Genomic DNA, 16,521 nt, shown 5'->3' on the forward strand with positions numbered 1-16,521 from the left:
CGATCAATTGTTCTATTTATATTTTTATAAAATTCAATTTAGTATAATTAATGATATGTGAAGTAAATAATTATAATGTATAACATATCATCTTCCTGAGGATGGAAGAATGATATGTAGTAATGTTCCAGCGCTTTCGGATAATTAATGAAATTATCCGAAAGCGCTGGAACATTGCTACTAAATATTTTTGGTAAGTGGAAACTACTTCATAAATAATTTATTTATTAACATCAACGGGCCATGCTTAATAAAATTAATTAGAATTAAATTATCTCATTCGTGCTAAATTTATCCAAGTATCAAGCAGATATTGCCACATCACGACTAAAAGGATGAATTATTTTTCAACACAATATTAGAATAATTGATTTCTGTGACAACTAGTCTAAATTTGAACGTTTCTTCTTCCAGCAAGACAACTTGGTTTACTGTAATGATGTGAACTCTTTAATAGAGACTTTGGGACTTATGCAATATCTTGATGAATGGCATCATTTTATAGACTCTTCAAAACAATCTTTAGTTTAAAAGCAATCCTTCATCATATTGGAAAAAATATTCCATCAATCCCTTGAACTTATGCGTATGAAGGAATCATATGAATATATGAAACTTGTGGTTGGATATGATTCAGTATAAGAATCATTTGTGGAGACCTGAAAGTGATACCGCTTTTTATTGGTTTACAACTTGGGTGTACTAAATTTTGTTGCTTCTTGTGTGAATGAGACAGCAGAGACAGAAAGAATCATTACGTTAAAAAGAACGGCTAAAAGAAAATAATCATTGTCTGTACAAGAGAAGAACATTGTGAGTCTAGCACTAGTAAAACCTGATAATTTTTACCTTTCGCCGTACATATTAAATAAGGTTTAATGAAACATTTTGTTAAAACTATGGATTGTGATGGGACCGGATTTCACTTTCTAAAAAAGTTACTTAAGTAGATAAGGTTACTGTAGATAAGTTACACTTATATTACAGGTGATGCTAAGATAAAGGAATGCGTATTTGTTGGACCGCAAATAAGAAAACTAATGAACGATATTGAATTTGAAGACAGTTTGTGTCCAAAACTTCTCAAGACAGGCACTGTGGGGTTGATGCGGGGAAATCTTTTAAAAAGGTTGTAAACAACTTTTTTGGAAATTATAAGGCAAATAACTACAAAAACTTATAAATGAGCTTCTTAAAATCTACAAATCGCTTGGATGTAATATGTCACTAAAGATCCACTTTTTAGATTCTCATCTCGATTTTTTCTCTACAACTCTTGAAGCTGTGAGTGACGAACATGGAGAACGCTTTCACCAGGAAATATCTACCATGGAAACAGGCTACCAGGAAAAATGGAACCTAAGAATGCTGACTGACTACTACTGGAATTTCAAGACTGATACCAACAGCAACTGCACGAGAAAATACGAAAGAAGCAGATTTTAGTCGCGTAGAAATTGCACGTATAATACAGTTATACCACTATCACAATGCTTTTTTCTGAAAACAAAATGGTAATTACAAAAACCTATTCCTGACAGAAAGAAACCTCTTACATATTTGAAATCAGCGTCAAAATATATTCCAAGATAATATTAACATTCTTGTAACAAACAAAAAATATGAAATTTTGTTGTCCAGTGTTATTATTAACAACTTCGTTTAGAAAATTGCATACTTTTTATTTTTTAAATCGACAGATAAAATATTAATATTATTTCCATACCCCATTACTTCCTCTTCAACAGTCGAGTTGACAAAACCGAGATAACGCTTCCCTAAACTGATATAGAAAAATCGCTAATGTTTTTCTAAGCGTGATACCTTTCTATGTTGTTTTTTTTTTGTTGAGTAGATTACAGTTCTGTAAATAGAATCTTTCTACCACCCTCAGTTTAATGGAAATGGCACATTAAAGGTCTGTTAAAGATGATATAACTTAGAAGATGCTTTCCTTTTGTAGGTAGCCTCAGATACTTATTTCTTCATAGCTTTTAGAAAATTTTTTATCGATCCCAGTTTAGTATGAAGGGACGGTTAGAATATTTATTTTTGGTTTAACTTGAGCCTCATGAATAATGTTTTTTCACTAGGAGTTAAATTCTCACGTTTCTTCCACTGTTTTACTACATAATGCTTATATCTAGTTCGGTTGTCCCATTCACAAAAAAATAACGGTATTTTGTATACTACATGACTAACAAAAAGCTATTACTTTTAAATCTCCATACACGTTCGAAGTATGCTTTTTATAATTTACGTTTACAATAGGGGATTTTATAACATTATATGTTTCTTTCCATAACAGATCGGTTCAGAAGGATATTTAATACTTTTGTGAAGCATATCTGCTTTTAAGATGCACTTGGAGGAATCAATGAAATAGCCCGAGAATTTTGTATTTTTTTAAAAGTAAATTCCAACCTAGCAATCATTAGCCAAAAGTTCAGCTTGATTTTTTGATAAGTTTAAATCTCTTATAGAGTCATTTAACTCGCCTAGTGATACAAGTTCTGGCTCGCTGGATTATAATTCAAAATCTAAATTATGATTATCTTCTTCCGAAATGTTCGCTTCTTCATCACTGTTTTCACGAAACAAGATTTCAAGAAACTCGGAAATCGAAATGGATTCACTGTCAGGTACAGGTCTGAGTGCAGATGGCAATGAAGGATAGAGTACAGCGTGTTTAGACTTATCATAAATTTCAGACGCGTTAGTTAGAAATAAAATCGGTTAGGTGATCTTTTGGTTCATGTCAAACCGAAGGGTTACCGAGTGGCAAGGCCTTTCGTGTTCCTTTTAGCCATGCTCTCAAGTTGACTGCACAGTTAAGTCATATTATATGAGAAGATCATGCCCTGATTACCGATTTTACAGTCAAAGTACACTTTATAAGATTTTTTAATTAAAGGTGTAATGTTTTTCTTATGTGATTTTTCAGTGAACTTCCCACACACGTAACAAAAACTGTCCGAATCATTTACACACTTACAAGACATTATGAGACTTCATGTTCAGGTACTTAACACAATTATCACACGGGCCGAATAAATTATATTATTAAAAGCAGCAGGCTAAAAAAGCCAACAAGCTGGACGCTTCAATGGATAGGTATGATGTCACATGATGAGGTTTGTGTTATGATTTACGTTATTGGTTCACGGCAGCTGATTAATAAAATTAAAAATATGTACTGATAATATAAATATAAGTAATTATATAAAATAAAAAACGTAGGTGTAAAATCATGCATCATATAATATCAATTTTCAAAATATAAATTTTGGAATTTTTCAAAAATGAAAAGCGATGAAAGAATTCTGACTTCAGATAAGTTTTCACATTAAAAAACAAATTGGTGTCACGTATCACATCAAGAAATTAAAATTATGTTTATGAATTTCATTAGCCTTTGTTACCGCCATGGATTGCCAGAGTAGAATGTGTTGTTAATTAGAACCCGATAACTCTGAACCGACATTGGAATCTTCCAAAAATATAAAAAATACACGTTTTAAAAAAAATATTTTTTTAATAATTTTTTACTTCTTAGTAATAATAATAATAATAATAATAAAGTTAAACTACACAATATGTGATCGTCTGCTATCTAGGAACAGATCAGCAAATCTTATTACAGTTGTTAAAAAAAAGAAATCAAACCTTTAGAAAGAAAAAAATTAGAAGCTGGTTAATAGTTACAGATTCGAATGAAATTTTATCGACCGTGATCGATTATTAGGAATAAAATCTGTATGCAGTCGCGATTAGTAGGTCAACAAGAAATTCAGCTACAGTTTCATTTAATATTCAGATCGGCTTTTTAATTATTGTTATCATTAATTTTTTTAACCTTCTATTTCAGCTAATCAAACCCAAACACGCAATTTTTTTCAAAAAACAACTTTTCGGATTGAAATAACTTTTCGGCAGCTAAATTTTTAAAAACGGCTGCTAACTGGAAAATCGTGGGTCCGGTATCGCCCAAATCATGAGCGAAAATAAGGAAAGATTAATTGTTCCGCAGGTGAATAACCTTTTTGTTTTTTTAAAATGTTTTTCCGGGTTTCTTGAGGCCCTAAAACTGAGTCGGTAGAAAATGGATACTGCTTAAATTTTACTATTTTTTTTTTTCAGAAAGAGAAGTTATTATTAAATAAAATTACGCAGGTTAACAGAAAACTGATCATAAAATAAAGTGAGACTACCTGCAATTTCTTTTTGCCATTAATATTTGATTAAATAAAGTCATTAGTAAACATTTAATTAAAGTTGAAAGCTCTATTGTGGTCTGTTAATTTAAAGCAATTACGATGTATCATCACTGTCGGATGAACATCAACTGGTCTTTACAGCCACTAAATTAGTTAGAGTCGCATAAATATTGTGCGATGTAGAGTTTTGTGAATTTGGGTAGTGAGTAATAGTATGCATGTTGTCATCGAGAATTAGTGCATTTGTTAAAACATCTGTAGTTGTATTTTGTAGTACTGTTACTACTACGTAAAGATACTTTTAACTTGTGTAGTAGATATGGTATATAGTAATTGCCGTGTTCACCCCGTCTACTCAATTAGCGCTGTCGACCAGATTCACGGAGCTGATCGTCAGACATTGGATACACTATTTCCGTTTTTATATAACGATATTTACGTCCGTGTGAGAATTGTTTTTAATTCTATCAAAAGACAAATAAATCAATCTGACCGATGTTTTTATACTTGCTTGATAATTAATAAAAAAGGAAGCCACAAAATAGTTTATCGATGTATTTTAGTATTATCGATACAGTAGGCATTTTTTTATGTTAATGTAAATAAAATCCTTCACGATTGAGTATTTTTGTCTTTTACGCATAAGTTTACGTTAAAATCGTAAAATATGGAATGCTCCTTTATATTTCCTCAATAATTATGATGTTATTGTTCTCTTGCTTCGAGAAGCTAAATTAGAGACTTTATATAATTTAGTATCATCTGTTTCAAGTACAAAGTATGTGAAACAGAAGACGAATTAAACTTTTTTAGGTATCGCAATCCAGTATCATTTTCATTATTTAATACCTGATACCGATAACATTTCCGTACTTCTCTTCAAATTTCTTTCGGTTACGAAGTTAATCATCTTCTCTGATGATTCTTTCTTAATCATTTATTCCGAGCTATGAGCGTATTTCCATATACTTTTTAATGAATTCTATATCTACAATAACAAGTTTCATTAATGCTTTTAAAATTATACTTTAATTAGAAAGAGATGAACAATCTTTTGGCCGAAAATGACCGACCGATTTAGTATTTGGTATTTAATTCCGTTTTATTTTCAGTAATGTTTTTTTTTTAGGTATTTGTCTCTGTCCTTAATTTTTTCCTGCTCCTATGTCAGTATAAAAACCGACTAGCTATCTGTATATATTAGCATCGATTCTTTCGTTAGAATTTCTATGCAGGAAAGCGGTCGTTAATACTGCGCTGTGATCGATACCTTTGTTTCCCACTTTTTAAAAATATTTTTAAAAAACGCTAATATTTTTATCGATTGTAGTCAACATGAATTTCTTTTCTGTTTTCAGGTTACGGAAGCGGGCCAGAGCATGAGAACACCAAACCGCTGTCCTCGGCGTGGCAGACAGCTCTCAGCGCGACAGCGATGAGTGTAGCAGCCGGTGCTGCGGCCGCTAACAACAACAAGCAGGCACCGAAGCGGCCGGTGAGGCGAGGTGGAAAACCGCCTCCAGATAGACCTCAAAGGGCACTTTTTTGCCTCACGTTAAAAAATCCCGTACGCAAACTATGTATAGACGTCGTAGAATGGAAGTATCCTTTTTCTTACGCGATTTTCTACATTCTTTTGTGTGTATGTCAGTAGAACGTTTTTATGTATATTATCTATAAACATAGCCTCTATAATATTGTGACATTAAGTATAATCCTTATATATAAATGTTTCAGAAAATAAGTTTTATATATACATATACATGTATGCGTTTACATCATTATCATCATCGTCATTCGTCCGTATAAGAAATCGTTTCTGAAATTTCTTTTTTAATATCGATAAAGTAATCGATTAAAGGGAAGTAAAAACCTGTTTACTTTATAACTTATTTATTTAATTGTTTATAATTTTTTTTTTAATATCGTTTGAATGGAATTTAGCAATACATAGGAATCGAGCAAACAATAGAATTTAACGGTTTACGAAGGTTAGTAAAATAATCGATCTGACCTGGTTAAGCTTATTTCAGTAGGGTTCAAGTAACATCGTTAGGACGTTCTTATACTCGTATATTACAGTTTAGACTATAATTAATATTATTGTTCTAAAATTCGCGGTAGCTATGATAAAACAAATTAATAAATTTGAAGGAAAATTAAATTTTCTACGACACGCTTGTTATAACTTTAGTAGATATTTCCAACCGATGATTACGTTTGTCGGTCGCATTCAAATTACGATGCCAAGTGCACTTCACAGTTAGTGAGTCTTTAATTTTATTTACTCTAATGTACGCGGAATAAAAATTTATTTTAACCGTAATGATTATCTTAACCGAGTATTTTTTCCAATAAAAAAAAACATTATTACCGTATTTAAGTCATTCGTTATAAGTTAATTCATCGATTAACTGCGTCGGTTAATTCGCTTCAGTTTTATTAAATTAATTTCCTATATAGATGTAATTTTTATATGCTGCGATAAACCGATTGAATTTAATCGGAAATTATTACGTTTTTTAACTTCATTCGAGCAATAATTTTTATCAGTAGTTACGAGTTGGGATTTCCCCCCAGAACCTCTAATGGTAGAATAGTAACAGTAAATTGAATTACTACGGAAGATTATAATTAAATTCAGCGCTTCTTTATGATCAAATACTTTCCATTAAAACTTAACTGAAGATTCGATCGTGATTTTGTTAAAAGCCTTGCGAACAAGGATTTAAAAACGCTAATTGTCGGTTGAGTAGATGTTTTTTTAAACCGACGCCTTAGCTCAACATGTTACTCCGACGAGCTCAGAAATAACTTAACCCTATATATATTATATCTTTGTAATTCCTAATTATTATTTATTACACTTGGATACGTGTTCCGGGGCTGATGGGAGGCATACATTTCTGAAATAAGAAAGTAAAACCGTGTTCTGTAATTTACGGTTACAGTTTATTTATAAAATCGTTTAAACTTTAACGACCGCCAGACAGAAAGAACTAAACGACTTTTTTTGGTATATTCTATTTCTCCCCCGCAGTGATTCTTTGGACCAGAATATTTCCAAATCGGTGGATATTTTGAGGTATTTACCGAGAAATTATAAATATAATCTAACCAAATTTAGCGTACCCTCGTTAACACTGACTAATAATTACTAGTTATTCACAGATCAATAACTAGACACAGACTGATTATATTATATTGGTGTGTTGTCGGATTATATTACATTGGTGATTATATAAACATTGGTGTCACTGCCTAGCGACACCAATGTTTAGAAACATTGTGTAGTGTTGTACTAAGTATCCAGACATGTTTAAACATGACCAATTAGTGTCAACATGTTTATGCATGAGCAATTACTAATACATAATACGTAACGCAAAAAAAAAACCATTGTGGGGGAATACAGAAAAGGCCCCAATATTTTTATCGCACTTGAGTAGTTTGAAAAAATAATAAAAAAATATTTTAAAATAAAAAAGAAAAGTACGATATTACTTTTGGTCGCTTGGTAGGAGTGGAGGGCGAAAATGAATTTTCTCTAAGTTTTGAGGTAGGCGGAGTACGAAAATACCATTAGCCTTAATTGTGGTTTCCTTATATATTTATTCATATATATATCTATTTACTTATAGACCTATGTATAAAATATTTTGGCTCGAAAATCTTCAAAACTACTAAATCAATTTAATTGAAATTTAGATATGTTGTAGTAGTATTTCTGAAGTTGTGCTTGTGAAAATTCGATGAAGATTGGTCGAGTCGTTCTTCTGTTACGCTCAATTTAATGTCGAAAAAATTTGAGCGGGGCAAGTTAGAAGCGTGGTTCGTTATGATCTTGCAAGTTGCAACGTCGACGTTTCTTTATCTGCGGTCTTTCTATTATTAGGAATAATGTTCGGCGTATTCAAGTAGGGTTACCTAATTTGAGCGTCATGATGACTAAGTGTGTGTTTTAGCGGGACAAAAGAAAGAAACTAAAATAGCGAAAACTCGGTCTAGCGTAAGAATGTTTTTCTAGTAGATACAAACTTTATTTATGTAAATTTATTATTTAAACCGTTTACATACGTGAATTTTGTAAGAAGAAACAGCGTGAATTTTGCAGATTTCAGGGCCGACAATGAAGGAAGTACAGATGATTGGTTATAGTATTTCTGGCTTCCTCAACAAGATAAGAACAAATAACCGAAAATGCGTTAGGGGTTTGAAGTCTATGGGTAAAGGACTTTAATTTAATACCGCGTTCGACAGTCTTTTAAAAAAAATACATGCTTTCAGATCGGCCGTTAACTTATATTTATTTTAAAACCGTAATTTTTATAAACGCACACTTTTACTATATGCGCGTTAGGTTTTTACTTCTCTTTAATCGAATACTTTCTTTTGTTCAACAGTAATACGTTTATGTAATACATTAGCACGTATATGGCGCACTTATAAAATGATTAAAAATATTAGAATTTTAACCTTTTCTTGTGTAAATATATCTAAACCTACAATTTATAAGGAAAATAATGTATTATTATTTTAAATATTCGTACTATCGTCAAATGAATTAATTTTTTGAGTAAATACATAAGAACTCGATAAAATAATATCCTATTTTTTTAAATTATGTTCGCAGTTAGTAATAGCAAATATATAAAAGCTTTAAAACGATAAAATTGATCGCTTATTAAACATTTGGAAGGCTATAATGTAAACGATAAATAGAGCGGATCAAAGCTGTATTCTTTTGCACTAGCGTAACAAAAAAATAAATTTCTAGGTCAGACTCCTGAATTTAGACTCCAGACCTTCTCCTAACTAATCTTTATCGTTTGCGCCCCTGTGTTTTTTACGGACCGGACATGCCATCTTTTAATGTAATATTTTTAAGCGGTAAACTCTTTTTCGAACTTAATACTTCAACGAATAGTAGTAGTTCAACTAAATAGTCATATTAAAATATTACACTGTTGATAGCTGTCATTATATAGATTAAAAGCGATTTAAATCGATGGTATTTAAGCTATTAACACAAAGTTTACGTTTAAGATTTGTTTATCGTTAAGTATAATTTTAAATCTGCGATATTTTAATTAATAAGAAATTAATTAATAAATTCATTCATTCAAATAAATTAATAATGAATAAATATATATTTTTTTAAATTATTATTATCGTTTCGTCAAAAAAGGTTTCAGTAATTTATCGTTTAAAAGATTAAAATTATCTAGCGTATCACATCAGTTTTTTTCTGATAAATGAAAATAATAAAATTTCTTCAGTATGTTTTTATCCGTACTATCTGAATGTACCACACGATTCACGTAGCCTAAAACAGCACAAAACTGTTGGTCACATGTTTACTGAAAATTCTCTTAATAAAAAACGAATAATGCTAGATTAGAGAAATAATTTTTCGGAGTTGCATGGTGCATGCTGTAAATTTACCCGCCAGTAATCGACCAGTATGCAGGTTGCTACGGCCTTGGGAGTTGTAACTCACTGTCCTATACCAGAGGTATACGTTTCTTTTGAGTCTTTCAAATAATTAACAAATAGAATTCTGTGCTTTTAAACCGTCAATTTTTTCCTTTATGTAATAACTTTTAGCGGCCATAGTTATTAAAAACCCACCTAAAACTCTTCATTTAATCGTTTGATATTTCAAAATTTATTTTATTTTAAATAAATGCTATTTTTACGGAAAACATTTCCGATAGTTCAGGTTAAATAGGATTCATTTAATCGTTTGATATTTCAAAATTTATTTTATTTTAAATAAATGCTATTTTTACGGAAAACATTTCCGATAGTTCAGGTTAAATAGGGTTTTAAGCTTGGCGTAACAGCTGAAGATTGCGTTCTTATCGATTTATTAATCGTTGTAGTGCTTAGGCATATATATATGTATATAATACGTTCGGAAAGTCACTGTGCAGTGTGCTTTAGAATTATGTGGTGCATTCTTTTCTTTCGATAGGTTGGTTACCCTGTTGGTTCGTTGAGTATTACTCAGTAGTAAACTAAGACGTCAGTTTTTGAGTTGTGATTGAACATGCTTCGTTTCGTTTCGTTTACGAAATCAATAGTTGCGAGAAACTTAATGGTTCTTTCCGTGGAGGAACGCATTTTTCTCGTTGAACTCGTCTTTCGTGAATGAGACAAGTATACTGATTCAGTGAAGTACAAGTTTTCTGATAACTTTCCAAATAGTGATTACTCACGGCAATTCAGTCGAAATTTTATCGAAAAATTTCGGGTAACAGGCTCTGTTGAAGACACTAATCGAAGTGGAAGACCACCTAAATTAAACGAATATAAACTATTTGTTATTTCGGGTGCTATGGCTGAAAGTCCATCAAAGGCGATGCGTAAGTTAGCACAGCAGCAAGATATCGGATTTACTACCGCACATAAAGCTGTAAGAAAAGAACTGAGACTGTTCCCGTAAAAATTCATTTGTGTTTAAGAACTGAAACCTACAGATCATGCCGAAAGACTAAATTATTGTCTACGGTTTAAACGTTTTGTTGATCAAACTTTCGTACGTATCCTCGAAATTACGTTTTTTTACAGATGAAGGATGGTTTCATCTGGGAGGGTATATTAATTCACAAAATACACGACTATGGTCGACAACTAACTTCCATGAATTACATTAACAATATTTACACAAAGCGAAAATTTGAGTCTGGGTTGGTGTGAGTAGAACGAGCATTGTTGGTCCAGTCTTTTTTTGAAAATACAGTTAATAGTGATCGCTATTATGCTTTCAAAAAACTTCATTAGTCAGTTAACAGAAGTGGAAATCAATCACGGTTGGTTCCAGCAGGATGGCGTCACAGCGCACAGCTAACAGGTCAATGACGTTTTTACGAAATATCTTTGGTGAAAGAATCATTTCGAAGGGTTTTTGGCCTGTACGATCCCCCGATATGACTCCCGTAGATTACTTTCTACGGGGGGCAGTGAATCGAGCAGTGCGTCGCAACAGATCGTTCGCGATTGACAAACTAAAAACGGCATTAACGGCACAAATACGAGACATTCCATCACATCAGCTGGTTAAAGTGCTTCAAACAAATTGATACGTGTGAAGTGTTGTATTTGTGTTGGCGAAGGTCATTTTCAACACCTTTTATAAACTCTTCTAGTTACTGTAATACCTGTTTCTATAAAACAATAAAATAGAAATACAAAACAATAATTAAGAAAGTTTCATCATTACACTTTCATAATTCCTTTGCAAAGCAACTTCAACATGTATATCATTTTTCTACAGACACATCCCTTGTCAATGCACTTGGTCCAGCGGTCCACAAGCTTGCGTATCCCTTCCAAGAAAGTTTTCGGTTGGTTTCCACGTTTGAACCGCTTCCTGCACGTCTAAGTCTGTGGAAAATCGCCGACCTCACAGAGCATCCTTCAGCGGCTCCAACAGCTGAAAATCGGAGAGAACAAGATGTGGGTTTTAGGAAAGGTGTTCAAGTACCTCCATATTCAACTTGTTGAATTTTGAACGGTGTGGCGAGCCGTGTGCGAGCGAGCGTTATCATGCAACAATACTTTCTTCGACAATAAAATTTACGGAAGCCGAGCTCGTCGTGGATCATCTGATGGGCAGAAACACGACTGATGTTCAAAGAAGACGCTACCTCATCGATGGTAACTAGCGTATTCGCCAGAACCATTTCTCCAGCTTGCTGAATCTTGTCGTCCTTCATGAAGGTTGACGGTGTCCTGCTCTTTCTTGGTACGTCACACTCGTACAGCCACTTTTAAACTTCTCGATCCATGAAAAAATACTTTAACGTAATAAAGCACTGTCACCGTATTGTGATGAATGTTACTGTGAATTTTCTGCCTCTCCGACCAGATAAATCGTATCACTGCTCGGTGTTCCTTCTTTGGTGTAAACTGCTAGCGGAGGAGATAAGTTTACACTGCAACAGCCGTAGTGCAAATAAAGCGATCGGGATCAAATTTCGTAAACATGATTGCAGTCGTACCAACTCTAAGCACGCATGCGCGGAAGTCACCCTTAAAGCGAATAAATATCTTATTATTTGGTACACTAGTGAAAGTTATAGAAAGTATAGCCAGCATTAACCTTTCTAAATCTTGCTTTTAGTAAACTTGTGATAACATTATTAAACTTATAGTTTTAATTAGAAGAAATTTGAATTTATATACCGTTTTTATTGAAGACTTTCTACTTAAAGGAAACTGTTCAGCTTCATAAATAGTCACACAATAATAATCACACAATATAAATTCGCATTCCTTATATTAGTGGTTTTAGAAACAGTTAATGAAATGATACCTGTGTTGCTTACAATTTTTGAGGTTTTTTTTTCATAGGGTTTCAAAATCTATGACTGAAATTCTTACAAATTTCGTAGCCAATATCGATTTAACGGCCGATTTGTATATTGGCAGCAGCTGAAGTATCACATTTTGTTACAAATACGCAGCGATGAAATCGTTGTGATACGGCGTAAAATTAATTAATCGAATAATATCAGGTTCTCTTTAAAATACATACAGAATGACGACTCACATATGCGATGACGATAGATAAAATTTAATAATTTTTTTTAAACAATTTTCTTAAAACGAATTTTATTAATTTCTCTATTTAATACGGTATTTTCATCCGTCAACATTTGTTAATAATCTTTATTTGAGGTCGATTCGGTGAGGGTTTTAAAAATTAAGGAAAGGAATTGAAAAATTATGTTTAAACAAAATTAAATCTACCTAACTATTTTTATAGTACGATTAATTAAAAAATAAATAAGTGAAGGTTTTACAAGTATTTTTTTTTTAATTAATGCACTGTGTACGATGGGTAAGTGTACCGACTCGCCTTACCCAGCTTTTTCTGAATTTACGGAAATTTGTTACTTTCTGAAAGAATTTGTTACTTTTATATAATCGTGTGAATATATTTTTCACTCACGAGTTGCACAATGTTAATGCTCTGCTGCGGGTATATTATTATCAGATGCGATCTCAGGTCTTTACATTTACTGTCATATCTAAGATTGTCGGTGTCAAGTATCAGTTATTGCACTGAATTGTATAACGCCAAACTCCGAAATATTATATAAAAATTCGTTCTACGATTCATTAAAATTAAAAAAATACATCCTTTAAATTATGTTCGGAACGAGTTTATAAAAATATTAGATTTTACTAAATCTTATTGGATCGGAAATTTGTCGCTAATTTTAATTTTAGTCAACGAAATGTGTGTCCGTGTATGTGTGTGTGTGTGTGTGTGTGTGCGCGCGCGCGCGCGCATGTATATATATATATATATGTATGTATTTGTTAGAGTTTAATTTAGTTTTACAATCGATTACTGAAGTTTTAATAGAAAATGAACTTTACTAAACAGTAACTATTGTTCGGTATAATATTGTAGTCGGAGTGATTAATGAGAGGGTACGGAATACAAATATTTCAAATGACAGACGACAATTAAGCTCTGAATTGCCAGTCTACCGATTTTACAACCGTTTTGGAAGTTGGTATTTGTTGTTACATTTGGTGGTAGTCTTTCTTAACCGTTGAATCTTGGAGGATAGGTTACTGAAGAGGGTAGCAAAAGCGATGTTTCGTAAGTTTAAAAGCACTTTTTTACGGTTAAAATGATCAAACTTTTCACAAATACTATGTTAAAGGAATCGGTCTACGGTTTAAAATACCCGATTCCTATGACGACTATTTCATTCGAACTGCTATTTCGTTAGAAAAAAGATAGAATATAAATAATAAGTAGAATTTAAATGCAGACTATTTTCTAATAAATGTCTTTTTTAAACGCTGTTAGCCGCCTTTACAAAACGATCAAAATTAATATTACTAGTCAAAGTTTAAAGAGTAAACATATTGATATACATTAGTTCTTCTTGTGGTTTGCGTGCCAATAGTTGTGAAATGAAGAGGATAGTGTACCGCCATGTCAGGACATCGTAGCTTACAAGAAACTAATTGCCGGTTCGGCTATATATCCCCACCCTGCGCCATCGACTGAGCTTTCTATAAGAAAGCTCAGTCGTTGTTGACGAGTTACTACTCATAGCCTCGACTCGATGGGTTTTTTGCGATCTCTCGGCCGAAAATAATCTAGGAAGTTTAAACGATAATTCAAAAACCGGCTTTTTTATTTTAACCGAATTCAATTACATCTTTTTTTTTAAAAGAAAAGGGAACATTTACCGTTCGAAGTGATTTTGTTTTAGGGCAAAGATATATCGGTCCTTTTAAAAGTTGTCTACTTTAGAATCGTTTCTAAATATGACTAACACCGCTTCTTGATTTTTTTAATTTCCATATATTCAAGTCGCGCTACATGAAAAACGTATAGTGTAAGTATACTAAAAATCGTAACGTGACGAATATACGCCCTCCTCTACAGCGATCTGCGTATTGCTGTGCACATAGGCTGACGGCTGCCTTACCGCGTTATTAACAATCCTGAAAAAATCCTACTAACTCTGACAATGTACTGCGTACTGTGTAAGAATACGGAGTTATACGAGATGTTTTCGTAAAGGAATGACTATCTACCTGTTCCACCCGTTCTATCCTTCTATCTCTCTCTCTCTCACGCAATGTGCACAGCTACACGCCGCCAATTATAAACGTGACTCGCATAGTACTACTTTGACCATTCAAAGGGTACATATTAATTATATGATTGTAAATTAAAATTTTAGATAGATATATTTGTAAGTAACACTTTTTTAAAATTATTTTACGGAGGTGTAGTAAATTCTAACGTATTGATCCTTATAATTTTCATGGCATTTATGGAGGTTTGAATAATATATCGTATAAAATGTAATTTTTAAACTGTTTTATCTTTTTCACCGATCGATTTTTATTTTTTTTAGCTTTTTTTAATTAAAAATTTAGTATTTTTATACTCGTCTTCGATATCGGTTAAAGTTTTGTTTACGAATAATAACGAGATAAATATAGTTCTAGTTCTCGCTTCATCTAAGTTTTAATTAATTCATTTTTTAGGTTTTTTTCTTTAATGAACTAAAGTTTTTGAACGTAACATATGTTACAAAACGTAACATAATAAATTATGTTTATTCGTTAAGATAACGTTCTGATATCGAATAAATTACCCCGTTAAAGTATGGATAGGCTTACTGTTAAAATTGAATTCATACGAATTCAACTTTTTTATTTTTTAAGAAGGCTGATGTTGAAGCCGCTTTCTTAAAAACTCGTTTTGGAATCTTTGTTATTATGTTTGTATTTGGGCGGAGATTAATTTAAATTTGACCGTCCTTTCAAATTTTAAGTGCAGCTGGACAATTTACAAACACTTTCTAGCTTCCACTTAACGCTGCTTTCTGGGAAAATTTGCTTTTCATTTTTTTTTGGTTTTATTTAATTAAAAAGAAAAAAGAAAACTTGTAATATGTGTGTAAAGCGAACAAAATTTTAATTTTATTTGACGTGTCTGGGATTTATTTAATATGTGTATTCAAATTTTAACTCGATATTTCAGAAGAAAGACGTATTATTACGGTTTCTGTACCCTTTTAATTCCTCTATCTTTTAACTATGGAATCTAATAAAAAAGAAGATTGGTAGTAAATTCTTGTTACTTTCTTGAAAATTGAGTTCCCGTTCATAAAATATGTACGATGCTCTACCTTGGAACGATAACTACAGACAATACTGTTAAACCGCAGAATGAAGCTTTGCGTTTACGGCCGACACTGTCACCGGTCTGCAGCGATAGCACATTTAATAGTAACGTTATACTTTATAGATTGCAATCTACCTGCTGTTCTGAGGAAATGAATTTTAATAAAGTACATTTGCGTATAACAGCGTGATTGGATTCTGAACGGACGATTCTATTCTTTTCAAACGAATTGAGACACATTTAAAACTATAGAATTATTATACTCGGGAGACCGACTGACTCCATCGACATCGCACGTATCCGTCTACATCCAATAGCTTCTCTTAAATGTCTGAGATCACTCACCAGGAAATATCTGAAAAATCGTTAATTCTTGTAAAATACTTAACTCGGAATGATAGATTATCGAAAATGATGAAAAAAGTGATAAAAATTAATTAAGAAGAACCTAATTTATTCACACTTCTTCAAAAATTTAACATTTTTAGCCATTAAAGGTCCTATTGTACGACACATAAAGGCCATTGTTGTTGGTTGTGTGTGTACTTCTTAAGTAATATAATTTTATACCTCAGTAACAGCTTAGTTACGACATTGAACTATGAAGCGTTACCTCTGTGTATTACG

At 32.3% G+C, this 16,521-nt stretch overlaps 1 protein-coding gene across 8 annotated transcripts in view; it reads left to right on the forward strand.

Moving 5' to 3' along the window:
- The window catches only part of Ca-alpha1D (Ca[2+]-channel protein alpha[[1]] subunit D), a 659,257-nt gene that overhangs the window by 212,504 nt on the left and 430,232 nt on the right, over positions 1 to 16,521 (forward strand). For all 8 annotated transcript variants that reach the window (XR_012756106.1, XM_075363219.1, XM_075363216.1 and 5 more), the window contains exon 2: positions 5,576 to 5,819. Coding sequence is in view for 7 of the 8 variants with exons in the window: in XM_075363216.1 (XP_075219331.1) it covers positions 5,576 to 5,819 (244 nt within the window). In the remaining variant the exon portion in view is untranslated. The remainder of the gene's footprint in view (positions 1 to 5,575; positions 5,820 to 16,521) is intronic.

Source organism: Lycorma delicatula, chromosome 4 (genome assembly GCF_047948215.1).
Source record: "Lycorma delicatula isolate Av1 chromosome 4, ASM4794821v1, whole genome shotgun sequence".
In the NCBI taxonomy this organism is placed as follows: domain Eukaryota; kingdom Metazoa; phylum Arthropoda; class Insecta; order Hemiptera; family Fulgoridae; genus Lycorma; species Lycorma delicatula.